General features: G+C 46.6%; 1 protein-coding gene across 1 annotated transcript; it reads left to right on the forward strand.

The window, feature by feature from the left end:
• On the forward strand, positions 1–19,581 carry ACAD9 (acyl-CoA dehydrogenase family member 9). The gene is made up of 18 exons (XM_057404199.1): positions 1–91; positions 2,072–2,165; positions 4,419–4,520; positions 6,795–6,901; positions 8,016–8,116; positions 9,882–9,960; positions 10,935–11,109; positions 11,734–11,807; positions 12,254–12,329; positions 12,994–13,064; positions 13,419–13,538; positions 13,936–14,064; positions 14,855–14,934; positions 15,432–15,558; positions 16,962–17,039; positions 17,756–17,884; positions 18,788–18,860; positions 19,356–19,581. The coding sequence occupies exons 1-18, from the start codon at positions 74–76 to the stop codon at positions 19,454–19,456; spliced, it is 1,734 nt and encodes a 577-aa protein (XP_057260182.1). The 5' UTR covers positions 1–73; the 3' UTR covers positions 19,457–19,581.
• Positions 19,582–26,364: the final 6,783 nt, after the last annotated feature.

Here is a 26,364-nt window from a genome sequence, read left to right on the forward strand (position 1 = left end):
GCCGGGCCCCGCCGCCCTCGCGCGCAACCTGCGCACGGCCCCGCCGCGGGCCGCGTTCGCCAAGGAGCTGTTCATGGGCGCCCTGCGCAAGGTGAGCGGGGCCGGGAGGGCGCGGAGCGCGGCGGGGGGCACGGCAGGCCCGGGCACGGCTCCTCGGCGCGCTGCGGCCGCGCCCCTGCTGCCCGTTAGCGGCTGTGGGGGGGTCTCGGCCCGCGGGGGGGGTGGAGGTGTGGAAAGGCCAAGGCCACCCCTGACCCATGTCCCCAGGCCGCACGTCTGCACGGGGTGTGAGCGCTCGCAGGGACGGTGCCTGCAGCCCTGCCCTGGGCAGCCTGTTCCAATGCCTGAGCACCCTCTGGGGCAGGAATTGTTCCTCAGCTCCATCTAACCCTGCCCTGGTGCAGCTTGAGGCCGGTTCCTCTTGTCCCATCCCTTGTTCCTTGGGAGCAGAGCCCAGCCCCTCCTGGCTCCATCCTCCTGTCAGGCACTTGTAGGGAGCCACCAGGTCCCCCCTGAGCCTTCTCTTCTCCATCTGAACCCCCCAGGTCCCTCAGCCCTTCCCCATCACACTTGTGCTCCAGGCCCTGCACCAGCTCCGCTGCCCTTCTCTGGTCCCTCTCCAGCACCTCAATGTCTCTCTTGGGGTGAGGGGCTCAGAGCTGAACCCAGGATTTGAGGTGCAGCCTCACCAGTGCCCAGCACAGGGTCACAACCACTGCCTTGGCTCTGCTGCCGCACTGGTGCTGCTCCAGGCCAGGATGCTGGGGTCTTCCTGGCTGCCTGGGCACAAGCTGCTCGTGTTCAGCTCCATCAATCAGCACCCCCAGCTGCTTTCCCATGAGCACTTTCCAGACGCTCTTCCCCAAGCCTGGGGCACACAAGTGCATGGTGTAATTCTGAATGCTCAAGAGCAACCAGCTTAACCCCAGTCATCTGGCCTTGCAAGCCTAGCAAGTTCCCTACAGAAACACAAGTGTCTGTAATTAGGCTCTGGGCTTTGAAAAACTGCATTGCACAAAAATTAGGTCAATTTATCCTCCCTTTACTTCAAGGAACAAGACTTCATGGGAAGTTGTGCTTACAATTCTGTGCAGGAAAGATTGAATTTCTTATTGTGTCTTGAGATGCCACTGAACAAAGCAGTAACCAGTTTGAGATGAGCACTGTATTAAAACAGTACTTGTTAATCCACGGTTCGGAGTGTGCAGTCATCAGAGATTGCAGGGCTAAGTAAATTGAAAGAAGGAATAACTCAAATGGGTTGAGCAGTAACATCTTCCAAAACAGACCTTGTCAAGTAAAGAGTTGACAGTTGGCACTCAGATTCCATCACACTAAAATCTTTTTTCTCCCCCCTCAAATCTCAATACAACAGTTTGCTGGAAAACTGTAGCATTTAGTGGATCATGAATTTAGAAGCTGACACAGTTCTTCAGCTTATCCTGAGCAGTTCTGTTTGGGCAGAGGTAGACTCTTCTATTTAAAAGGGGAAGGATGATAAAAACTAGAAGCAGAAACTCAGGTAGTGTTTCACTTGTGTGAGTTGCTTGGGTTTACTTATTCAAGCCTGTCTGGTCATACCACTTGAGTGTATGACCGAACTACCAGGTGCTGATAAAGATCAGTGTGTGGCTCCCTGACCTTTGTACTGGTGACATTAACCAGGTGGAGTGTGCTGCGTTTATGGGATGAGCTTTGGGAACAGTGCAACAGTAAACTGATTCCAATATAAATTAACATTAATTCTATTTTAACCTGCAGACGGGATTATGTTGACAGAATTGATGGTGGATGAATCATCATCCTCATAGCTCTTAGAAATCTCTGTTACTCCCTGATGTTCCTGATTTCTGCTAGTCCATTCTGATTTGGTTTAATATGTAGTGGAGTTGAGTCCTGTGGAATTCATCAGATAAGGCTGTTTCTGAATATTTTCCACAATTCTTAATTTTCGTGTGTTTTAGAGTCTGGCATATGAAAAGTCTGTTCTTGATCTCTTTTTCAATTGCATGAGTCATGGGGCTTTTTTTGAAAAAAAAAAAAAAAAAAAAAAAATTGCTTCTCATTTTAGGAAGAAGTTTTCCCTTTTCCAGAAATCAGCAATGAGGAACTGGAGGAGATGAACCAGTTCGTAGGACCTGTAGAAAAATTCTTCAATGAAGAAGGTATAGTTATTGGTTTCTTATTTAGTGATTAAAATGGAGTTAACTGTAACAGTTGAATAAAATTGTAATACCTAAAATATTTACATTATTTTATGCATTTATTGCTAAGTCAAGTCCTGCTGCTGGTTCTCTGGACGTGCTCATTTATGGCTGTTCTATATGGAGTATTTGGGTGCTGCTGAGAAGACATAAATCTTCAAAACAAAAAAAAATGAACAGAGAAAAGCAGGAAATTGAAGTATTCTGGGTTAGAGGTAGGATGTGAACTCAGGCTTAGCTCTGTTGAATATTATGCTATTTGCCACTCCATAGATTGTGAATTTGTTCTGAAACCTTTAAACTTTGCTATTGTACCAAACCTGTTTGTAGGAGAATTCAGCAGAGATGTTCATAAATGGTGACTCATTGAGAAGCTGTGAGAAATCACAAGCATGTATGGTTTTCCAGCATCAGAGTAATGATTCTATTTGGGAAAAGTTGTATTAGCCATACCCATTACAAACAGGGTTGCAGGGTGTTTCTTCCTGTACTGCTGCAGTAGATAAGTCTATTTATTCTGCAACAACTCAGCAGTCTCTGAAGCAGTTAAACAGTGTGGGCTCCATCTTCCCCGGACAAAGGTGCTGGGTCTAGACTGCAGAACACTGCAGGGGGTTGAAGAAGCCACAGTTTGTGAGATCCAGGTATTTTAACTATGAAAGCGTAATGTTGCTCAGTGACTGTAAATGAAGATTTTATGCAGATGACGTTTTCAATTCTCTGCTCTGTTGGGGAACATCATTTATTGAATAAAAAACCTGATATTTAAGTGAGGAATAAAAATGTCAAGTAATAAAGTCTTACCTGAAGGTGGAAATTGCTCATCTTTATTTAGATTCCCAACTACTTCTGAATTTTAGTAGCTAAATGTTACATTATTCAAGGTAACTCACAGGGGTGGTAAGAATATATTAGGAGGGCAGCCTTACACAGTTAGAAACTTGGTTTGATTGGCACTGGGTAAGGAAATTCAGCTCCTCAGAGCTGCTACAGAGCTGGACAAATTCTGGACACCATGGATAGGTCTGTGTGGGTGTAGTGGAGGAAGAGGTAAAAATCCACCTTTCTCTCCCCAGAGCAGCTGATGGCAGAACACAGATGTGTGTCTGGCACTGTGTAGCTAAACACTAGCCTGAGAAACAAGAATTCTTTTTTAGTTCTTTAATTTAATTCTTTAATTCAGTTTTCTTCCTGAATATCCTCTCCTAGAAGAGCATCAGAATGTTCAGTTGCCTCCCACTGCTCTGTTCCATACAGGAGTTACAGCATCCTTTGACTGGGGTGAATGTGAGGTTTCTTTAGGGAAGCCCCATTGCTTCTTTTTGGGTACTTTTTGGACAGACAGCTTTTGTTCCTTTTGCTGCAGCTTGCAGCCTTCCTGAGCTGCTTCATATGATTCTGTTTTCACTGCACAGGGCAGAACAGTTCTTTTAATCCCCAAGAATTCAAATAACTCAGAAGAAAAATGTTTTTGTGACTAACGCATTTATGTCTTTTTTATTTTTTTCATGACCTAGACATAGTTCAGAAAGAAAATCCTAGAAGCACTTTGTTATTCCAGTCATGGAATCAGCTAACACAGATATGCACAACCTGTACATACAGACATGTTTGAGAATATTAAATAATAAACTGATCTCTCCCACTTCCAAGTCCTGTATGTGCTGTGACTTTACACCTATAATCAGTATTCTTGGGACCTTGTATTTTGACTTTGGTGTAATAAGGTGGGCTACTTAAGTGGAGCATTGCTTTCTAGAAACAGAATTGGGAATTCCCTCTGCAGGGCTTAGGACTTGCCTGTGTGACTGCCATCAAAAGGCTAAAAACATCCAGTTCCGCATTGTCAGAGGCTTTTCGAGCCACCCAGGGAGGAGGGCAAACAGGGCAGTTGGTAACTCAGGGTGAAGCTAGGAGGAGTGGTTCTTGTGAAGGTAGGGGTGAGCAGAATGTCGGTGGTGCAACAAGCCCTGTGTCTTTTCTAAAGGCATTTCAGAAGACCAGAGGAAAATGAGAGCAGGGAGGAGTGTGATGCAGCGGCAGCCGTCTCTCAGCGCTGGGCCCTCGGGCTGCTAGTTGGGTTAGAGATCATAGTGCTGCTGGCTCAGAGCACGCAGTGACCTTGGCTCTGACTGGAGAACTCTGCAGCCTCAGAGTTTTTTTTCCTGCACAAAGAAACACAGTTTTAAATTGTAAAACCTCCTGTATTTGTAGTGGACTCGAGGAAGATTGATCGAGATGCAAAAATCCCACCTGAAACTCTAAAAGGACTGAAGGACTTGGGTCTCTTTGGCATGCAGATTCCAGAGGAGTATGGTAAGTGATCACAAAAGAATAACCCAGTAGTCTGTATGAAGTATTGCATTTTTGGGTCTTGCAAGCTGTGTCTGTACTATTCCATGTGTACGCATTTGACTATAATCAGGAGCTGAGTCTTCCTCCCCAGTTACCAGGGATGTGGGCACCATGGATGTCAGGTGGCTGTGGAGGGAGCTCCATGTACTCCTGCCTTGGGTGCCAGAGTTAGATAACTACTCTTAGATGGTGAAAATTCCTCTTGGCATAGGATTTTCCTTTTTGTTATTTGTTTGGATGCAGTAGAGTTGCTTGGCATCCTATGGGACTTGCAGATCTTGCTGATGGTTCCGAAAATTGTACTGGGTCCAGACTCCAGTGGACGTGGTCATGGAACTGATCCATCAAAGCTGTCACCTGTCATTGGCAGATAGATATGTGTTTGACCATATAGAAGTGCAAAAGTACAATGTCTGTTTATTAAAAGTAAGGCTTTTGTATAAAATATTCTTATGCAGTGTGGAACAGAAAGTTCATGTGTTAAAGCACATTATAGTGCCAACTGAGACCAGAGACAATAGTTCTTCAGTGGATTAATACTTAAATTTGCAAAGGAATTTTCAAGAAAATGTTGATCTTAAGCATAAAGTAAAAATTGGGGTTGACCCTGATACTTTACATGAAATTTCTGAAGAACTTAGATCATTGCATTGTCATTTTCTATTATAAAAGAAGGAGACTTCAAAGGAAACAGCTCAGAGGAGGACAGAACTGCTTGACCAGCTGTAAAAGATAGTTTTGGTGGGGAAGATACCTGATTTTAGAATAGTGGGAAACAATACTTTTTTTTTTTAGTGATTACAGTACTGCTACAGGAAGCTGGAGGCATAGTTCAGTATTTGCATGGTGCTAAAGTAAAACCCTATTTTTCATAGCATTTTTTGCTAAACCTTTTCTGTTGTATTAGGCAACATAACTAGTGCTGCCGTGCTGCACTGATTTCAGTTCTTGAAGTAAAGTGTTTATATACAGAATCATTAAAGTATGTTGGAAAACTGGCATGTATGGTAACACGGTGTGATTGCTGTTGATTAATTAATTGTTAATTAATGCTTTTAAAATGCATTAGAAATGGTATTAGATGTTTTTCATGGAATTCATGAAATATGATGCGAGAGTAAATTAGAAAAGAGACTTTCAAGCTCTCTCCAGTTTTCTCTTAAGAATAGTGTCTTGGGAGGAGAAAGATCTGGACAGAGCACCTGAACCCATACAGGGAGAGAGAGGTGTTTAGGAGTTAACAAGCTACTTCTTTCTGCGCCATAACTAGTGTGCTTCTAATGAGGTTATTTCCCAGCTTCTGTAGTTTGAACCTGCTCTGCTGTATTTTTGTTGCTGGTGCTCACTGCATTTTAAAACTCTTCAGCCACACATACCCAGTGCCTCCAGCATTGCATGGGATTTTTCATAATGGTTCTTTTTTCATAGCGGCATATTTGCCGGAAGCATTAAAATACAGAACATTAATAGGGAAAATGAAGCTCATGTGAGTGATGGAATAAAGGCTCTTTAACATGGGCACCAGTGGAATTAGTGTGCACGTCGTTAGTAGTCTCCAAGGTGACTCCTGAACCCAGCCCCAGTCAGGAAGGGGAACAGAAGTAAGTGTATAGGTAGGAGGAGCTTTAATTCACATAAGCATGCTCAGAAGGGGAAGGGTGTAAGGAGCAGTGATGTGGATTAATTGTTCGTGTATTTATTCAGTGTGAATGAAACAGTGGGACTATAGAGACACCTGCTGAAATACAGTATTCATTATCCTCACTTAAGACCACTGTCCCAAGCAGAGAGTTATAACCTGGATAAAAGATAGTCTTAAAGTTGTTTGTTTAGCAGCAACATATAAAATACTCTGAAATTATAGGGAGCAGGACTTGTAGTCCTGAGAACATAAAATTCTGGAACATTAGGCTCATGCAGATGCAGCTTTGATTTATGTTACTTCTGTTCTTTCGAAGCTTCATAGAAATAGTCTCTGTGGCTGCAGCAGCAGATCACAACATTCCTCCAGAAAGGATGTGCTGGTGTCAAGTTTGTGTCTTGATACACTCACATTTTCTGATGAAGGACATCTTTGAAGGGTTGTTCTTTCTCCTGTATTTGTGGACACTACCTCCAGTCTGCACCGAGAGGCTCTTCAGTCAACAGTTACATTTGTGATGTTTCTGCATTTGAAAGAGGTGTTTTGGGGAAGGGGCAAGTTAAATTGCAAGGTATCTACTTAAAACATTGCAGGTGGCCTTGGTCTGTCAAACACCATGTATGCACGTCTGGGAGAAATCACTTCCTTAGATGGGTCCATCGCGGTTACTCTGGCAGCTCATCAAGCCATTGGGCTTAAGGTAACGCTGTTCTCTTACGTGAGGTAGTTCTACACAACATGCATAGGAGAGGTGAGGTGAAGTTTGTTTCGGTGTGGAGTGGGGGATGTAGCAAATAAGAAGTACTCTGAAGCCTCGCTCAGGTGGAACGTTCTGGTTGTTGGTGCCCCAGCACCCTCTGCCAGTGGCTCAGTGCAAGGCTTTTGTGCAGTGTAAGGGCTGGGTGTGAAGTACATGAGGAAATTGTTAGTCCAGGAAGCGCTGAGATGGTAATTCTGTGAAAAAATGATGCCAAGTTTTTTTTTTTAAATTGAGCCAAATGGATACAGTAGGTAGAATAAATATTGAAAGAAATAAAATAGGGGGGGCTAAAATTGGGAAAGCCATGCTGAGGACTCAGGAGGCTGCATTCTGGCTGAGTGAGGCTGCAGACTGGGGAGCTTAGAGGAGAAAACTTCTCCAAGACCAGTGTACTATAGCACGACTGTGGATTTCAAACTCCTGTCATACAGCCTTGGGTATTTAGCTTTAGTGGTGGATGGATGGTAGGAGCCTGAAGCTTGAAATAGCAGTAACTTCATTATACCAAGAAGAAATTATGTAGCTTTGTCATCTGGTTTTGTATTTTGATTGTCCTTTGTAAGAAACCTGCTGAACAGATAATGGAAGTTAAGTGCACTCTCACACAAACTTGTGGAATGCTGTGTAATGAAAGAATTTGGAACCTGAATAAATCGTGTGTTGTGTTCTGTGATGAGCTTTGAAAATGCTGCCTCTGGGGTTATTAAAACTATTGGTTGGTATTAATGAAGGTCAGACACATTGTGAAGGGAGGACTGTCAGTGCCTTTCAGAGCAACAGTTTCAGTCTTCACTTAAAGCATAAGATCAGTGAAGCCTGTCCTAGAGGGCAGTCCTAGCAGGAAGCCATTTCCTATGGGCACTTGAAGAGCTGTGTGATGTAGCTGTGACACATCTTAATGCCTGATAAATAATTCTGTCCACCCTGTATTAAACCGTCTCGTTATGCCATAAAATCTGCAAATTAAGCTTCCTGAACTTAGGGAAGCTTTTCAGCTTCATTTCTTTTTTACACAGGTTGATGCTGAGGAGTTTTCTATTTCTTCTTTCTGCAGGGAATCCTCATTGCTGGCACTGATGAACAAAAAGCAAAGTACCTGCCTAGACTGGCGTCTGGGGAGCACATTGCAGCTTTTTGTCTCACTGAGCCTGGAAGGTACTGTCTTGGTAACCACAAAAGCTTCAGAAAGCACCAAAACACCATTTATTGATTATTGATTATTTATTACTTCTATCTTCATTACAATGACTGGTTAATATATTAAATCTTCATTATTTGGTGCTTGTGGCACAGACCTATAGGTCAGGGCTTTTATTTCGGTGGTGTTTTTGTGGTGGTGGTGTTTTTTATAGGTACACTTCAGGTCATGTAATCCCTCCTTCCCTATGTGCTGCTTATAGCAGTTCCCATTAAATGACTGACCATCCCAGGAACTGGTCCACTTAGTCTGGCATTACTGAATCTGAATTGAAGGGATACTTTGTGCTAGGTTAGAAATAATGTGCTGTTATTTATAACTGCTCTAGGAAGCTTTCAGTTATTTTTCAGAATTATAAAAGCCAGTATTGAGGGAGCTGCCAAAAATAATGTGAAGACATTTTGGTTTTTCCTTAGTTCAGGAAAAATATGTTTATAGCAGCACCTCCACTTCAAAGGCAGTTACCTTTATTACATTCATTCATTGACTGTTGCTGATGTTGCAGACTCTGTTTATGCAGAAGAGGTACACTTTTACAAGCACATAGTTTAATACATGGCTGTAAAGGGAACATTGAAGGACCGAGACCAATTGGATGTTAGAGGCTGAACCTTGCTCGTCCACACAGAACTATAGCTTGAAACTGTCTTTCCCGAGTTCTTGTCTGCTAGAACAGCTTTCAGTGAGCTTTTGATGCGCTTGCTGTTTGCCCTGTTCCTGTGATGTAGATTCCTGCCAGCCACCAGTGATGGGTTTTATTCAAGACTCCTAAGCTGGGCTTTGACCCTGTGAAAGCCACCTCACTTGCAGGTAGAATTGAAACTAGCAGTTACTTTAACAAAATGTCCATGAAAGGGAGTTGGAAGTAACATGAAGGTGAGTAGCAAGGGCTGACCATGTTCTGGAAGTCTTCAAACATCTTTAGCCCAGTATTATTTAGAAAGATTGCTGGTCTTAGTAACTTCAGCTTCAGTCTCTTGGAGACCTTAGTTCTGGTGCACAGAAGCAGCTAATCTATGTTGAAATACCAGCTGAGATATGGCTTTTCCAAGAACCTAACAACTGTCTTTGGCTGAAAGCCCGCAGTGAGCCATGGTGGCATTTGAAGTTGTGAAAGAGGAAACTTCTCCCAAGGTGCAGGGGATATGCTGTTTGGTACATACTGAGGTGGTGACTTGAGAGGGAGTGAACTTTTAATCACAGCATGTAAAGCACTTACTGCTTTGTTGTAATTCACCTGCTGTTTTTACTCCTGTAGAAGGTATTTGGTGCGCCCGAGGTGCTCACTGACAGCCTGTCAGGTGTTTGGTGTTCAGTTCTGTGGAGCCGGTTTTCACATGGATGTAAAACCAGGGTGTGCATTTGTAAAGAACAACGTAGACATTACATGTGCTTTAGGATGACAGGTTCATTGTACGCTCACATAGCTCAGGGTGTAGCTCAAAACAGCTGCTTGCTTGGTATCCTGAACATTCTGGTCAAGGTGCAAGAGCAATACCTCATGTTAGCCAGCAGAAATGTCCCGTTGGGTCACTGAAGTAGGTTTCTTTAGAGCTGTTGATGCTCCTGTTTCCTTGCTAGCTCAAAACTGATATTTATATGCTGCTATTCGATATAACTGCAAACATTATTTTTTGAAGGATGGGAAGAGGGAAAAGATGCAGTTTTGTTTTTTAAAAGCATGTTTATTTCTGTAACATTAATAACTCGTTTGGTTTTTAGTGGAAGTGATGCTGCGTCCATCCAAACAAGAGCAACCCTCAGTGAAGATGGGAAGCACTTCTTACTAAATGGCTCCAAGGTATCCAAGGAAGAAGTTCTTTACTGTGAGGGTGGTGAAGCACTGGCACAGGCTGCCCAGAGAAGTGGTAAATGCTCCATCCCTGGCAGTGTTCAAGGGCAGGTTGGACAGGGCTTGGAGCAAGCTGCTCTAGTGGAAGGAGTCCCTGCCCATGGCAGGGGTTGGAGCTGGATGAGCTTTAATGTCCTTTCCAACTCAGACCATTCTATGGTTCTATGCACTCACAGACAGGATCAGCACAGGGGTTTGTTGCGGGGCTAAAGGAAGCAGCACTGCTGTGAGTTGGTTTTGCTAAGTCAGCTTGGCAGCTGCAGCACAATTCCAAGGTTTCCAAGCTAGTGAGGAATGACCCCGTCAAAGGACAGCCTGTGTTGGTTTTGAGCTACAGAGGCTGGAAAAGCCATACTTTGGGGAATAACCTTCACTAAACTCTTGGCAGGAAAGGTGTGAAAAGCCTGTGTTCCTTCTCTGTATCACCAGCTCACGGTGTGCAGCTTCAGGGAGGTCAGTTAAGTAACTTGAGCAGTTAGTTAGCCCCCTTTGTGACACCATAGCCTGAAAGAAACCTAAACCCATGATTCCCCTCTTCATTCTTTATGCCAGATTTTGTAGGTGGTTTTGAAAGAAAACTTGACACTGAATTGGAAGTGGGGCTGCTTGGAACATTTTTGCTGAAAGGAACAATGGCAAGGAACGGTCTGGAGGAAACGCTCTGTGGATTTTAACTTAATTCGTTAATCTCTATCACTGCCTATTTTTATAATTGCTCTGAACCTGCCATTCTGCGGTCAGCCTTCCTTGGAAGTGTGTTCACAAGAGGCACAACCAGGAGCAGAGCACTCATTAGAATGTAAGGGAAGAGGCAGCAATTTTTCACCACTCTGTTCTTTGCTGGTCTGTTAGCAAACACTCAACAACAGCGCTCCAGGGTGAAACAGGTATATTTCATGTGCAACTGTCCTCTCCCAAAACAGGTTTGGATATCGAACGGTGGCATTGCTGATATCTTCACAGTATTTGCGAGGACTGAGGTTGTTGATAAAGATGGACAATTGAAAGACAAAATTACCGCTTTCATTGTAGAGCGGGATTTTGGTGGAGTCACCCATGGGAAACCTGAGGATAAGTTGGGCATTCGAGGATCCAACAGTAAGAATTGCGTAAAATTGTTCACAGAAACTGGTTTGATATTTTAATGTTCTCATGTGTTTAGATCCTCTGAATTCAGAGGTACATCAGTATCTATCCCATACAGCGGTGTAAGTTCCCTGTTCCTTTTCCCAGCTTTTCCTGTGAGCCCTTCCTAATGAAGGGTCTGAAGTTAGAAATCCAGATTGTGGTGTTGTGTTCTGCATGTGGGAGTGCTTCCCTGCCTGTGCAGTGAGAGAAATTACTTGGAATATTCAGTAACTGAGTGGCTTTAATCTAGCAGTGAGTTTTCATCGGCTCGTCTTGAGCTCACTGGGGGTTATAGGTTTTCACCATCTAGCATTTGGACATGACAGCTGTATCAGTCCCAGAAAATAGAGACAAAACTGTTGTTCCTTGGTTACACAATGTACATGAAGTGTATTTTGAATATTTCACATCAGTAATTCATGTCAACTACCATCTTTTCCCAAATTCTAACTTCTTTGCCCAAGCATATGTAATGTGTCATAAACAGCGCATTAGGAAAACTGTACTTCTTGTTACAAAACCAGAAGATTATGTTCCTGAATGTCTTTAAGTACTTCTGTGTAGGAATTCACAGCTGTTAACTCTCTGTTTCAGCCTGTGAAGTGCATTTTGAAAACACAAAAGTGCCAATAGAGAATGTAATTGGAGAAGTCGGAGGGGGATTTAAGGTAAGCTTTGAAAGGCTGGAGGAGACCTTCCCCTGCTGCTGTGTACCCACATTAAACAGCATTCTGTTTTCTTCTTCATCTGCTGAACTTGAGCAGTCCTCTCTGGTTTGGATGTCTTGTCTGGTTGCAGTTCAGTACGTTTTTATCTACGTTTTGCCTTGATGCAGTTTGAATCACTGAAAACCATTTCAAATATGAAACGGGATGTAGTAGGTCACCTTAAAGCCTGGTGTTGAAGCATTACTGCTGGGTGCTGAATGCTGTACTTACCAGTACAAGGGTGGGTGTCAGGAGTGTCCTGGGGTAGGAAGTGGCTTCTGGTGATGAATGAAATCCAGGAAATCACTGCTTCAGGAAACATGAAGCAGGACAGCAGTGACCCTCGTAGCCTGAGGGGAAGTTCTGTGGCAGCAGCATTGCCTAAGCGCCATTCCTTTTCTTCACAGGTTGCCATGAATATCCTCAACAGTGGAAGGTTCAGCATGGGCAGTGCCTCTGCTGGAATGATCAAAAAGCTGATAGGTGGGTGCATTTTGTGTTCTGCATTGCTGAGTCCCTGCAGAAACTGCTCTGCCTGAGGTGCAGAGCGCACTTAACTCTGAACAGTAACATGGGTCTTGATCATAACAACATGGCTACATTGCCAGTCATAACATGCTTTGGCTTCCTTAAAACACTAAAATACTGTTAGTTTTTTTATTAAAAGCCTGGTTTTTACAGTGTTTTAACACCAAAGTTTTTTCAGGTCATACAGTGGAAGGTTAGTGCTGCTCTTTTAATTTTCCTGAGGTGTTCTCACTAAGAGAATAGCCTGTATGCTGTTGCCTTTACAAGGTACAATCTCCTGTAGAGCCTCCCACTTGAGTAACTGGCTCAAAGCTTGTACACAGTTCTAAAATTGGTTTCTACCAGTAGTTACCCCAGATAGTAAGAGAAGTCCCTCTAAAGTCATCGATGAGCAGTAAAACTCATAGGTAAGTAAGGTGCCTTCCCCTTGCTCTTCACCAGGAGCACAGGTTCACACCTCAGGTGCTTGTTTCAAAGCCATTGGCACAGTGTCCCCAGGCTCGACCAGCACGGCTGTTCTGAGGGTGTTTTTCCCAAGGTAGCTGTGTCGCTGTCGGTCACCAGCAGGGCTCTGTCACTGCTACAGTGCTGAGAGGGATTTCTTGTTTTCTTTTTTAAGAACTGACAGCAGAGTATGCCTGCACCAGGAAACAGTTCAATAAGAAACTGAGTGACTTTGGATTAATTCAGGTAATAAAGAAGCTCTGTGCTTTGTACTGACTGAGTGCAAGGATGTAGATTTTTGGGGGGGGGTCCTTTGGCTGTAGTGGGTTAGAGAAATTGCCAGAGGTATTGAGTTTGTGTAGCATTAAGTGCATACCTCTGGGCACTGATCTTTTAAATGTCTGGAATGATAAATGTAATGAATAAATGTCATGTTTTTGCACTTTCCATTATCGTTTTGCAGCAGTACTTTTTATTAGTATTTGGTAATGTCTTAAACATACAAATACTGCAGTTGTGCTCTTAAAGTTTCAGGCTTGACTGTGGCCTTTGCACCTGAATTACTGTATGATTCCTGTATGATTCGTTGCTATTTGACAGGAGAAGTTTTGTATTATGGCTGTGAAAGCATATATAATGGAGAGTATGGCTTACCTCACTGCAGGAATGATGGACAGGCCAGGCTTTGAAGACTGCTCCATGGAGGCCGCCATGGTCAAGGTAATTCATCTTATTGAAAAGGCTTGGTATGGCTGTAGGTGAACAACACCTTTCATGTTGTTTAGTTGACGTTCCAAGTTGCTGAGAGGTTCAGGTATTGCATTTAGACATGGGATACAAAAACATCAGCAAAGTGAAACAACAGACATCAGTGTTTTCTCTACATCCCACGTACTGTTGATTCAGCATCTCAGCTGTGGCTGCCCCATCCCTGGCAGTGTTCAAGGCCAGGTTGGACACAGGGGCTTGGAGCAAGCTGCTCTAGTGGAAGGGGTCCCTGCCCGTGGCAGGGGTTGGAACTGGATGAGCTTTAAGGTCCCTTGCAACGCAAACCATGCTGGGATTGTATTCTCTGTGTACTGAGTAGCATGGTGATGAGACTCCTGTTCCACCGCAGGTGTTCAGTTCTGAAGGTGCCTGGACTTGTGTAAGTGAAGCACTGCAAATCCTTGGAGGCCTTGGCTATATGAAAGATTACCCCTATGAGCGGTACCTCAGAGATACCAGGATACTCCTCATTTTTGAGGCAAGTAGCAATAGACTGGGTTTGCTGACAATAATATACGGGGTTTTACCTGGCAGATGTTCTGACCACTAAAATCAGAATCCAGTATGAGGAGAGCTTTCTAACGTGGGGTGCTTTTTGCGTGTGACCAGCCTTCTGTGTTCTAATCATTGTTCTTCAGCCACCAGTATTAAAACAATCACTCATACAATCCCTTTACTCAAGACATCAACTCCTATGGTATAATCTCAATTGCTTGGTCTGCATTTGCTTTCAAACAGGCATATTGTGCAGTTCCACAACTATTTAAGTGTTCCTTTACCAGAGCAATGCAGCGTTTGCTTTTTACTCCAGATGCATTTAGTCTGGTTTCTTTTTCATTGTGATGCACACATGTTTAATAATGAGACTTCACAGTGAAATAGAATCAGAATTTGTAATGGAGATAAAGCAAAGTGGCAAACAGCTGTGGACAGACGAAGGGTGACGTTTTAATGTGAGGACAACAGAAGAAGACTACTGATAAAAACAGACCTGCCTGGGAAACACTTATTGGTATTGGGAACTTTATTGTTAACTGAAGGACTGTTCTTCGAAATGCTACATAATTTTGAGTACATGATACAGCCACTGTAATGTTCGGTCCAGATGCATTTTAGAGCATCTCGGGGAAAAGCACAGCTCAAGTTCCTGAGACATCGTGAGCAGGATTAGGGGGCAGGAAGCAAACAGACTAGAAGCAGAGCTGATGTAGATCTGTTAAAACCACTTTGCGTGTGAGACTGGTGCCACGTTGTGCTGTTTCTTGCAGGGAACAAACGAAATCCTGCGCATGTACATTGCTTTGACGGGGATGCAGTACGCGGGCAAAATCCTGACCGACAGAATTAAGTAGGTTCTCATTTATTGCTAATAGTTCTAATAAATTGGTCAGAATCTTTTAACTGTTCAATGACAGCCAAGAGAGGAAACTGTAGGAAAGTCCCTGCAGTGTTCTCCAGTGTATTATCTGCCTGAAAAGGTACTTCAGTGTTACAGGTTGGGGGGGATTGGTTTTGCATGTTTTAGGGATCTTGTCCCGATTGGACTTTGTTTTGTAATTCCAGCTTGTGTAAAATCCTTTCTTATGGGACCAGTCATTAAAACTGTGTAACTTCACGTTTAGTGCTCAGCCAGCTGGGTTGTACATCCTGAGTCCTTGTGAGAGGAGCAGAGTGTGACCCTTGCTGTGCACTTCTGAGGCTGTGTAACTGTTCATAGTGAAATGGAGCAGAAGAGCTGATGGTTCTGGGACAATGTGCAGGTGTTTGGGTAGAGCACTGAGCGTCGTTTTCTGACCCTCCACAAACTAATGGCCTTTAACAGCTGTCCTGTACCTGGCCCTGCAGGGAGATCAGGAAAGGCAACGTGGGAGTGGCCCTGGGAGAGTTTGTGAACAAATTCCGGGACACGATGGGCAGAAAAGTGGATCTGGGGCTCGTGGGTGACCGTGGAGTGGTGCATCCCAGCCTGCAGGTGAGGGGGACGCAGCTCCTGGAGCACACTGGGCCACGCAGCGGTTCCCTGCACTGCTGTCACATCCCAGTGTCCTGTTTGTGCTGAACACAGGGGGTGCATAGGAACAGGGAGAGGCACAAACAGAAGCTGATGTTTATACCATTTCACAGGGATAAGGACTGAGGTACTGTGGGTACACACCAAGATAAAATGAAGACTGCTCTAAGTCTGTATTTGTAACAATTCCAGGTTTATATCCAATTTAATAATCCATTTGACCCTTCACATACAAAAGGCTTTGTAATGGTCTGTTGCTGCCCTTCATAATCAGCTCAGTTACAAAACACAGGATTTTTTCCTGTTTAACAGTAACAGTTTCACGTAAGAATTGCTGTGAACCATTTCTGTACATACTGGAGCACTCATGGCATCATTTTTATGATGAATGCTCTGTTAATACAAAAAGAGATAGGGTTTGTTTTTCCTGGCATGTCAGTGATTTGAAAAGCTGTAACATGGTGGTTGTTCCTGTGCTGTATCTCTGCTCCCCCCCTTCCCCACACAGCCATTTCAGGCACACACGTATGAGGATTTGTTGGGACTTGCCCTTCCATGAGGAACCTGAACAACGTGGAATCTCCTTCAGGTCCATACCCCATGAGCTGCAGTGGGATGTGGGGGATTGTCTGAACTGGAGCAGTTCTGACCCAGCCTCACACTGGAGTGTCCTCTAGCTCCAGACCCACTTGCAGTCGTATTGCAGGGATCAGCATAGAGAGTTGAGTTGGAAAGGAATTCAAAGCCTCATTTAGTTCTAACCTGTGCCAGCACCTCAGCACCCTCACAGGGAAGAGCTTCTGCCTAAGAGCTCATCTCAGTCTCCCCTCTGGCAGGTTAAAGCCATTCCCCTTGGCCTGTCCCTACAGGCCCTTGTCCCAAGCCCCTCTCCAGGTTTCCTGCAGCCCCTTTAGGCACTGGAGCTGCTCTAAGGTCTCCCTGGAGTCTTCTCCAGGCTGAACCAGCCCAGCCAAATATGGCACTGGACATTTTCTTCCAAGATAGAACCAGGATTTGACCCTGTTGGTGAGCTCACACAGTACTGCCACATAAACTCAGTTGTCAGGGTTCTCATAACCTGCAGCCCTTAGAGTAAGAGTGAGGTTTGCTGTGCATTAATGTTAGTTGGGCTTCAGGACACCAGGGTTGCATCTGACCAGTGGGGTTTTTCCCCTTGGAAAAGAATCAACATTTTATAATCCCATTCCTTTTAGGGAGATCATCCGGGCTCCTGCTCCTCAGGGAATGCCTCCCTGGGGAGCGCCTGTCGTGGCTGGACATCCGGTGTAAGGGGGTGTGGGTGTGCTTGGTTTGCCCTCAGAAACCCACTCAAATTGTTGTATTTTCTGTATTTTATTTTATAGGAAAGTGGCAAGAAACTGGAAGAGAACGTTTACTATTTTGGCACAACCGTGAGAGGCCTGCTCAGTAGGTTTGGCAAGGTACCTGTTACTTTCTCTGTTACCTTTGTTATTGAATGGCTTACCCCAACCAGAGGAGCCTCACTGGAATCTTGAGTGGACTCCGTGTATGGCAAGAGCCAGGACTTCCTTTATGTAACACGTGATGAACAACTTAGGTTTAAAACAAAGGCCAGACCCCACCAGTCTTGCTGCACTGGTTGTTTTCTCCACCTGTAGGCACAAACCCAGTGAGCCTGCCCAGGGGCTGTGGCAGTCACTGGGACCCACTGCCCCGTTCCCAAAGCAAGAGCTATTCCAGCAGGTTTTGAACTGGTCAGCCGTGGTGTACAGCAAACGCACCTGTAGTAACACCGTGCAGAGGGTGTAGCTACAGCAGCACTGATCCTTGAGTACCTTGGGTTTTCAATTCTGTGACACTGGTGTGTGCTGAGAACGCTTCTCAGACCAGGCCCCACACCTTCCACTTCACCTCATGCATTTTTTGAACAGGTTGATATATTTAGTACTTAAACTTCAGTGACTGGGGCATTTACCAAGTGGGTTCAAGCCACAGCAGTTTCAGGGCTGGCTGCAGCCAAGGGGCTGTTACAAGGCAGAGCACAGTTAACCCAAAGCTTTCTGCCTTAGGGGAGAACCTGTCTGTGCTGAATAAGTGTGACCCTAAATACAAAGTGTGAAAAAAAGTGTTTGGTTAAGGTTTTAAATTGACAACCAACTACTGATCACTTCTGTAGACGATCGTGGAAGAGCAGCTGGTCCTGAAGAGAGTGGCAGATATAGTTATTAATCTATATGCAATGACAGCAGCTATTTCCAGAGCCAGCCGGTCCATCAGCATCGGTCTGAGAAACCATGACCATGAGGTGGGTACCCTCAGGATCAGTCACACCATTCTGTGTCTGGAGCTTCACAACCAGGGCCTGTTCCCATTCTGCCTCCCAAGTGTTTTGTATCAAGAGGCGCTGGGCCTCATGTGCAGGAGCGTGATGCTTCCTCACGAGAGCTCCAACCCAGCCAGGCCTGCATCCTGATGTCTGCTACGCTGCAAAGCCTCAGTGACACGTGGCTTTCACCATGCTTCAGCTTGCTCTCTCTGTTTGTTACGGGTTTATATCTACCACAGCAGACTCTCTGTAAGGCAGTGCACCAGAGTGCTTCTGACCTGGTTGGTGCAGGGCTGCAGTAACCACAGCAGTTGCCTCTCAGTGCTCTGCACACTGTCTGGGTGTTGAAAGTAGCTGAACGCACACACGTGTGTTCATGAATGAAGTACAAGTCTGCATGGTCTCCTAAACCTGTTGCTACCATGCAGTCCTTTCCATACAGTCATTCATCAACAGTAACACGTAACAATAACAGGATTTTGTCAATTAATTCATGGACAGTGAAGTGAGAGTTTGACACAAGTGATTGTATTTGAAGTCTTATGGTAACAGCAACGATACAGTTCAGTGTTAGACAAACCCAAACCAATTCATCTTCATCTTCACTGGTGGGGGTGGGCCTCTCCTGGACTTGCTACCAAAACCCTTTTCTGGTCCCTGTGGAGCGAAGGGGCCGTCCCAGCTCTGGCCCTCAGCAGCTGTGGGGAGAAAGCAAAGCCCAGTTTGAGCACCCACGGCTGGCTCCCAGGGCAGTGCTGCCGGGAGGCAGAAGCACAGCTTCCCAGTGCAGCTGTGCAGAAATCGGGGTGGCTCTGGGTTGCCACCTGGCTGCGTGGTGCAGGTCGGTCCCCAGTGTTCACCTGAGTGTTGCTGTTCTCACAGGTGCTCCTCACCAACATCTTCTGCACAGAAGCGTATTTCAAGAATAATTACGCCATGGCTCAGTTAGAAAAATGTAAGTTCTGTAAAATCCAATCATTTTTATACTCGTATAAAATGCAGTCATTTTGTACTCTTAGAGCTTCACAGACTCTAATGAAGAGTAGGTGCATGTGTGTGTGATGTGACCAGCAGAGTAGTTCTGCTCTGCTTTTAATTCACATGAACAGAACTGGTACCAGATGAAGAAAGAGTCTTCATTTAATACATAAACCAAACTGCAGGGATTTTCTCCAGCTGTGGGGAGGAATATAAAGTCTATGAGTAGCCAACGCTCTTGTTAAGGGAATACAGATATTGATGAGGTACTGGACTGATCTGGTGGTGTATTGACCAGGACTGGTCTGGCTCTGTGAGACTCTGCCTGCAGTAACCAGTCTTCTCTGGAAGCTAATTCATTCCGTGGCACTGAGGGCAGCTGCTGCATTTCTGTTCTAAAAGCCTTTTGGAAAGGAACTTAGAAAAGCTCTTTATGGCACCTGAGGTAGCGTTTCCTTCTGGTTCTCCTCAGATGCAGATGAAAATCTGGATGACTACATCAAGAAAGCTGCAAAGCACATCCTGGAGAAGAGAGCCTACACGTGCTCCCACCCGCTGGACAGGACCTTCTGATCCCGGCCTGGCAGCAGATGCTGCTGAGTGTGTATCTGGGAGGCATTTTCTGCAGTTGAAGCATCTGACACCTTAGAAATAACCATTTAACGAGTTTACCAAATGGAACTGTGTCTAACAGTGTAAAATACACAACTTTATATAAAGAGGATAAATAAAGCAGTTTTATTTAAACCTGAGTTACCTTGTTAGGGGTGCGTGTGGCTGTTTCCTTGGAGCTAAGTGAAGAGAGCTGAGGTTCCGAGGGTGAGATGCGTTTTCCCAGGGACGGGATTGGGTGGTGGTTTAAGCTTGTATCAACGACCTGCTTACCTTTAGAGAGCCCTGGAGGGGCCACACTTGTCCTGCCAAGCACACTGCAGGCACCAACACCAGCCCCAGTGCTCAGGGGGGTCCGGGGAGGTCGAGTGTCCCTGAGGATGGGGCTGTGCTGTCCCACTGAGCTCCCACTTAAAGGGGCTTCCTTGTATGTAATCAGCACCCTCCATGCTCTGGCCTTGGCCTTCAGCCTGCACTGCCCCCTTTGCTTTGGTTTTTAAAACCAATAATTGGGGGTTATTTATATTAAAATATAAATTATTATATTAAATCGATGTTTAAAAAAGCCTCGCACAAAACAAGAGATTTTCCATGAGCATTGTTCAGATTTGATGCCAGGTTACACTTCGTTTTTCCTCTACCCTTCCACTAACCCCTAACAGAGCTCAGCCTCCTCTGAAGCATCCCAGCAAGGTCAGTTGTGTTTGGTGACACATTCCAACAGTGGCAGTTATTCGCTGGCCAGAAAAAGGGGGCTCTCAGGTGAAGTTTTCTCTCTCTCTATCCAAAATTCCTAATGAAGAGTTGCAGTTTTTCAGTTAAAGCTGTAACATCACTGGGTGATGGGCTCACCACGGGGATCGGTCACTGGGACTGCGTCACTTCAGTGCTGTTGCTGCACAGCGCTCAGGGAAGCACCATTTGAACCAGGACTTTGGGTCTCCCAGTGCTGCAGCAGTTAAAGGCTGCTGCGGGCTCTGGCAGCGTGGTGGCCCTGCCCCAGCTGCCCCAGACAGGGAGTTTGTTGCCAGCATCCTGCTTGCTTCCAGCTGCAGCCCTGCTTTGCCTCTGGAAGATGGAGGCCAGCTGTGAGATGGCGAAACTCAAGCACAGCCCCTGAAACACCAAGGTCACCACAGGAGCTCATGAATCATCCTTTCACACATTGACACTCAAAGGGCCAGAGTCTGACCCTGTTCAGTGTGATTTATGTCCTGGGGGGGACGCTGAAAGATGACCTTGAGCAATTAAAGATAAGTGGTACCAGAGATGAGCTGATGGCGTGACAGCAAAATAAAGGCCAGAAGTTATCTCCCACCGTAAAGAACAAACCACCAATTAACCCCCTTCGCGTGGTTCTGTTCCTGTTCATGCTACGTTTGCTGGCTGATACAGTTTAATTCATTTGGAACGTCCAAATAACACGAAACATCTGCATGTTTGTGGCAGTTAAACCGGAAAAGTGAAAACTGCTCTGTGAGACCTCAGACTTAGGTTACAAACACTGCGGCGTCCACTCTCGTGTGCGAGGCCAGGCACAGGGCTGAAGCGTCAGTGTCAACCAGCTCAGCCTGTGAGCATGTAGGTAATTTGTGCACAGGGACCCCCAGGGCCAGTCTGTACCAGGGGCAAACCAAATTCCTTCATTCTGGAGTTTGGATTTGAAAGGGAGCCCTCGCAGGACCACCGGGTTGCTCTCTATGACTTGGTTTGTTTCCCTGGGATACTCCCTAAGAACTACATTTACTGAGGTAGCAATGTGCTGTTGTAATGTCTGACACAGCCCACCTAAAATGACCTGGGCCCACGGCTGCCAGTTGTAGCCACTGGGTTGTCTTACCTGAAATCTGCCCCTCCGAGCTCTTCAGACACCTTCTGCTCGCTGTTGGGCTGAGGGTGCCGTCCCTGCAGCGCCTCAGCCTGTGCTGCCCATCGGGAGCTGGCACAAAGCTGCTGGAGATGCTCTGCCCCTGGGGCTGGGAGGGTGCTCAGCTGGGTGTCCGGGGAAGCCCCAGTGAGGGATGTCTGCACGGGGCACTCGGGGGCCCCCAAGCACCAGGGAGGGTCCCCTTCTAAACCCATGGGATCCCCAGAATGTGAACTGAGAGCTGCTGCACCTCCCATGTTACAGAAATGAGCCCCTGCAGGCAAACTCCCCAGCTCAAGAACGTGGTGCTCCAGCTCCGGTGCCATGAGAGCCTGAACTTCCGAGCGCTGCTTTATAAACAAAGCCCTTCTATGCAACCTCCGTGCTTCAAAACCCCTCAGCTACACGCCACGAGCTGGCTGCCAGTGGAAACGGGCACCAACAAAACGGAACTGGATGAGCCCTGAGCTCCCTCCCAACCCAGGACCTTCCATGATTCCATGGAACAAACCCACCACGAAACCCAACCCCATCCATGCCGGGCTGCCCAGTGGAGAGACAGCCCCAGCCTGGAGGTGCCCCAGAGCTGTGGCACAGCACCCAGGCACTCTGCTTGCCCCACAGGTGCATTGAAATGTCCAGCAGGGATTCCCCGTCATCAACCAGGAAAGCTTGGAGGGGCTGATCCCCCCAGCAGCACTGCGGGAAGGCAGGATGTGAGCACACCTGACCCAGTGGGTGCGAGTGCGCTCCGGACACCTAAATAATGAGGGAGGTTTGAGGGACAGGGCAGCATCTGAAACACACAATCACAATGACAAAGGCTGGGCTGGAAGGGACCTTAAAGCTCCTCCAGCTCCAACCCCTGCCACGGGCAGGGACCCCTTCCACTGGAGCAGCTTGCTCCAAGCCCCTGTGTCCAACCTGGCCTTGAGCACTGCCAGGGATGGGGCAGCCACAGCTTCTCTGGGCACCCTGTGCCAGCGCCTCAGCACCCTCACAGGGAAGAGCTTCTGCCTAAGAGCTCATCTCAGTCTCCCCTCTGGCAGGTTAAAGCCATTCCCCTTGGCCTGTCCCTACAGGCCCTTGTCCAAAGCCCCTCTCCAGGTTTCTTGTCAGCCCCTTTCACTGGTGAAAGACCTCCCTGGAGCCTCCTAACTGGTACAAACCCCACATAATTACAAGTCCGTATTTGCTTCCGCAGCAAAATGTAAATCCTGTTGGAGATACAAAACCTGTACCCAGGATCTGGCTGTAAACACTGTGCACTAACAGCACCAGGAGCTTGTGTCGGTTATCATATGGGGAGAGTGAGGGACTTAAGAGTATGTGCTTCAGGATAAGCGCAGGGACCTTGGGAAGGGCTCTGGGAGCAGCCGAGGGACAGCCCCAGTGACCCCTCTGTGCTCCAGCAGCGCCCAGACCTGCACAGCTGAGACCTTCAATCAGCGAGCCAGGACCCTGCTCAGGAGGACAGGGAGGGCAATTTGCTGCTGCAGCACTTGGCAACCAGCTCTGAGCTGCTACAGCAGAAACAACCCTTCACGGGAAGGAGGAGGCGAGCCAAGAGAGAGACACGGGGAGAAAACACAACAGCGTAAGAACGTGCGGGTAATAGAGGGGAACAGCACTGAGCTGGCTGGGGGAGCTGAGATTCACCCTTCTGGAAACAACTTGTCCTGGGTTCAGCAGCAGCAGTCATTTTTCTCCTTAGCAGCTGGTGCAGTGCTGTGTTTTTCACTCTCAGCCTGGGAACAGCGCTGATAACACCGATGTTTTTAGTTGCTGCTCAGTAATGTTTACTCTGACCAAGCACTTTTCAGTCTCATGCTCTGCCAGGGAGGAGGGGAAGCCAGGAGGAAGCAGAGACAGGACACCTGACCCAAACTGACCAAAGAGCTATTCCATACCACAGCACGGCATGCCCACTGTATAAACTGGGGGCAGTTACCTGGAAGGGCTAGGTCACTGCTCAGTCAGGCTGGGTATCAGTCAGTGGATGGTGAGCAGTTCTATTCTCTCCCCTTGTTATTTCCCTTATCATTATTATCATTGGTGGCAGCAGCAGTGGTTTGTGTTATGCCTTAGTTACTGGACTGCTCTTATCTCAACCCATGGCAGTTACATTCTTTTAATTCTCCTCGCCATTCCTCTGGGAGAAGGGAGAGGAAGAGGTCAGGGGAGTGAGCGAGCAGCTCCATGGTTCTGGGTTGCCGGCTGGGCTTAAACCACAACGGTTCTTTTTGGAGCCCAAGATGGGGCATGAAGGGTTGTTCATCACCTCTATACTTTGGGAGGTATGTAACAGAAGTGTTCAGCAATTACACACCTTTTGTTTCCTCCTCGGGTGGTCAGCCTGTGAAGGAGACATTCCCTTACCTTCCCAGCCTCCCACCAGACCATTTACAGCATCATCTGAGAGTTCTGAAGGATCTGAATGGCCTTTGGGTACCCTTGGCCTGCTGTTTGTGATGGGGATCACCATGCTGGCATGCATACAGAGTGTGTTTCACCCACGACTATTTCATCTGATCTCAAGAGTTCAGCAAAGTCGGGTTTGGGTCTTGTCTGGGGTTCGATGACAATACAGGAGGACCAGGAGTTTCTCCCCGAGGCTGGACAGCCATGAGTGGCAGGGTGTGTGGGACAGTATGGGCAAGTATCTAGGTCAGTGGGCCCCTCCAGTGCTCTGGAACTTCACCACTGAACAAGGGCAAAACCCAGAAAAATCAGTAAAACACTCAAAGGAGGTGTGTGGTCATTCTGGCCATACCAGAGAGGGACAAATCATGGCAACGTGCTGGGGCTTGGCCTGTGCTTACAGAGCCCTGGTCAACACTGTCCAGCACCTTCAAAGCAAAAAACTGTCTCTGGATCTGAGGGCAAAGCAACAGTCAGCGTGGCTACTCCAAGCACAGCAGCTGCACCACCCCTACTGACAAGTACAGCAGCTACTCACACTCTGGCTACAACAGAGAACACTGCTAATCCGATTCCAAGCACAGCAACTGCACCAACCCCAGTGACAAGGACAGCAGCTACTCAAACCCCAACAGCAACAGGCAGCACAGCAGCTGCACCAACCCTGACAACAGACACTGCAGCCACTCGAACCACAGTGATAATCCCTGCAGCTAAACCAAAGGACCAACTCGTGACAGTATCGGTTGCCCCTGTACACAAGGGGAAAAGCAAACAAGAGGCACAAAAAGCAACCCGTACAGCGAAGAAAGATGAACCAATGTACTTACTACACAGGACAGCATCTGATTAGGAGTTCTTATTACATGAATCACAGGAAGAAGAGGTGACTTCTCGACCCTGCACCTCAACCAAGCTATGGAATATGCGAACAGATTTTACCCATCAGCCAGGGGAGCACATCATCACCTGGTTGCTTCAATGCTGGGACAATGGGGCTGCTGGTCACGAACTAGAAGGTATAGAAGCCAAGCAGCTGGGATCACTTGCTAGGGAAGGGGGAATTGACAAAGCAATTGCAAGAGAGAAACAGTCCCTCAGCCTTTGGAGGCGGCTCTTGGCAGCTGTGAAGGAAAGGTTTCCATACAAGGATGATGTTAGGAGTCATTCTGCCAAGTGGACCACGCTAGAGAAAGGCATCCGGTCTGTGAGGGAATCAGCCACTGCAGAGATGATCTACTGTAGATGACCTACATGCTGGGAATGCACCCATAGATCCAGGTGAAGTCGAATGCACATGACCCATGTGGTGGAAATTTACCCAGAGTGCACCATCATCCTGTGCCCACTCACTGGCATGACCTAGCACCACCAACAGTGGATGAAGTGATTCGTCAGCTCTGAGAGTTCCAAAGTTTAACTCCGATTTTGTTACCAACAGCCTCCTAAGTCCTGGGTTTGTTTTTCTAGGGCATTTGTAGCTAACAGGAAGCTTCAGCCCCTTTGAGCAAAATCAGCTTTAAAAGCATGCTCAGGGCCTGGGTCAGTCAGTTGGATGCAAGCACAGAGGAGCAGCCAGGGGCAGGCCATCCATGCAGCTCTTCACATTGATGAGCACAGATCCTTTAGTCTTGCAAACTGGGGTGTCCCTGGGGAGTTTTGCACCAGAAGGCTGGAGCACATGGCTCGGGAAGCCTATAGAGCACCAGGGCAATTAGGGGAACACATGGTGAAACATCTGGCATGGAGTGTATACGTGTGCCTCGACCCCTCCATTTCATTAGGGGATGTAACCATTTCTTTTAGAGCTGCTGAGCGAGCTGGCCAAAAGTTGTTCTTGTCTCACCCACTGCACATGGACAGGCAAGGAATGGACTGAACAGAAATTTTGCCTCTTCCTCCATCATCTCTCAGCATTAAAGCAAAGAACTGGGGAAGAAAAATCATTTTGTGGCCAGGCTGAATTGTTTTCCTAAGAAAGTGCTTTGTAAGATTGAGTTAACCAGTGCCATCATCACCAGTTTTAACACACGTTTTTACTTCCAACAGTATTGTGCTAATGAAGTGTCACACGTCCTCTGCCTCCTACAGAGCGTGGGACAGCTGCTGCTGGGGTCAGTCCAGAGGCAGTTACCCTTTACCTGCCACACCAGTCCTACCTTCCTGCATGGCAGCTTCAGAGGTTGACCATTCAGCAGCTTCTGTAGCTGTAACCTGCCTCGTGGCCCACGTGTGTTCAACCTGGCTGCTGTGGAGTGCCGGTGAGCATCCAGCTTGCTACCGTCAAATGATACCCGAGTGGCATCTTCACAAGGCCAACAAGAGGCTGTGAAAGAGAAACAAGGCAACAGAAACCAGGATGGGAAAGAGAAGTCTGGACTGTTTAAACTAAAAAGTGGGCTAAAAGCCCCTATTGCAAACAATCACCTTCTCACAAGGGTTTTGCTAGAAGAAGTGATACAGGTGTTGGAATAATGGTTAGTGCCACAGGAAAGACAATTCACTGTCCTGTAGGCTCCATGAAACACGTGTGAATTTGGGATTAATCCTGACTGCTTCCAAAAGTCCAAAAGACTGCTCA

This window comes from Pezoporus wallicus, unplaced genomic scaffold (genome assembly GCF_028554395.1).
Source record: "Pezoporus wallicus isolate ANWC-B61680 ecotype Strahan unplaced genomic scaffold, APGP_CSIRO_Pwel_v1 contig_5935, whole genome shotgun sequence".
In the NCBI taxonomy this organism is placed as follows: Eukaryota; Metazoa; Chordata; class Aves; order Psittaciformes; family Psittacidae; genus Pezoporus; species Pezoporus wallicus.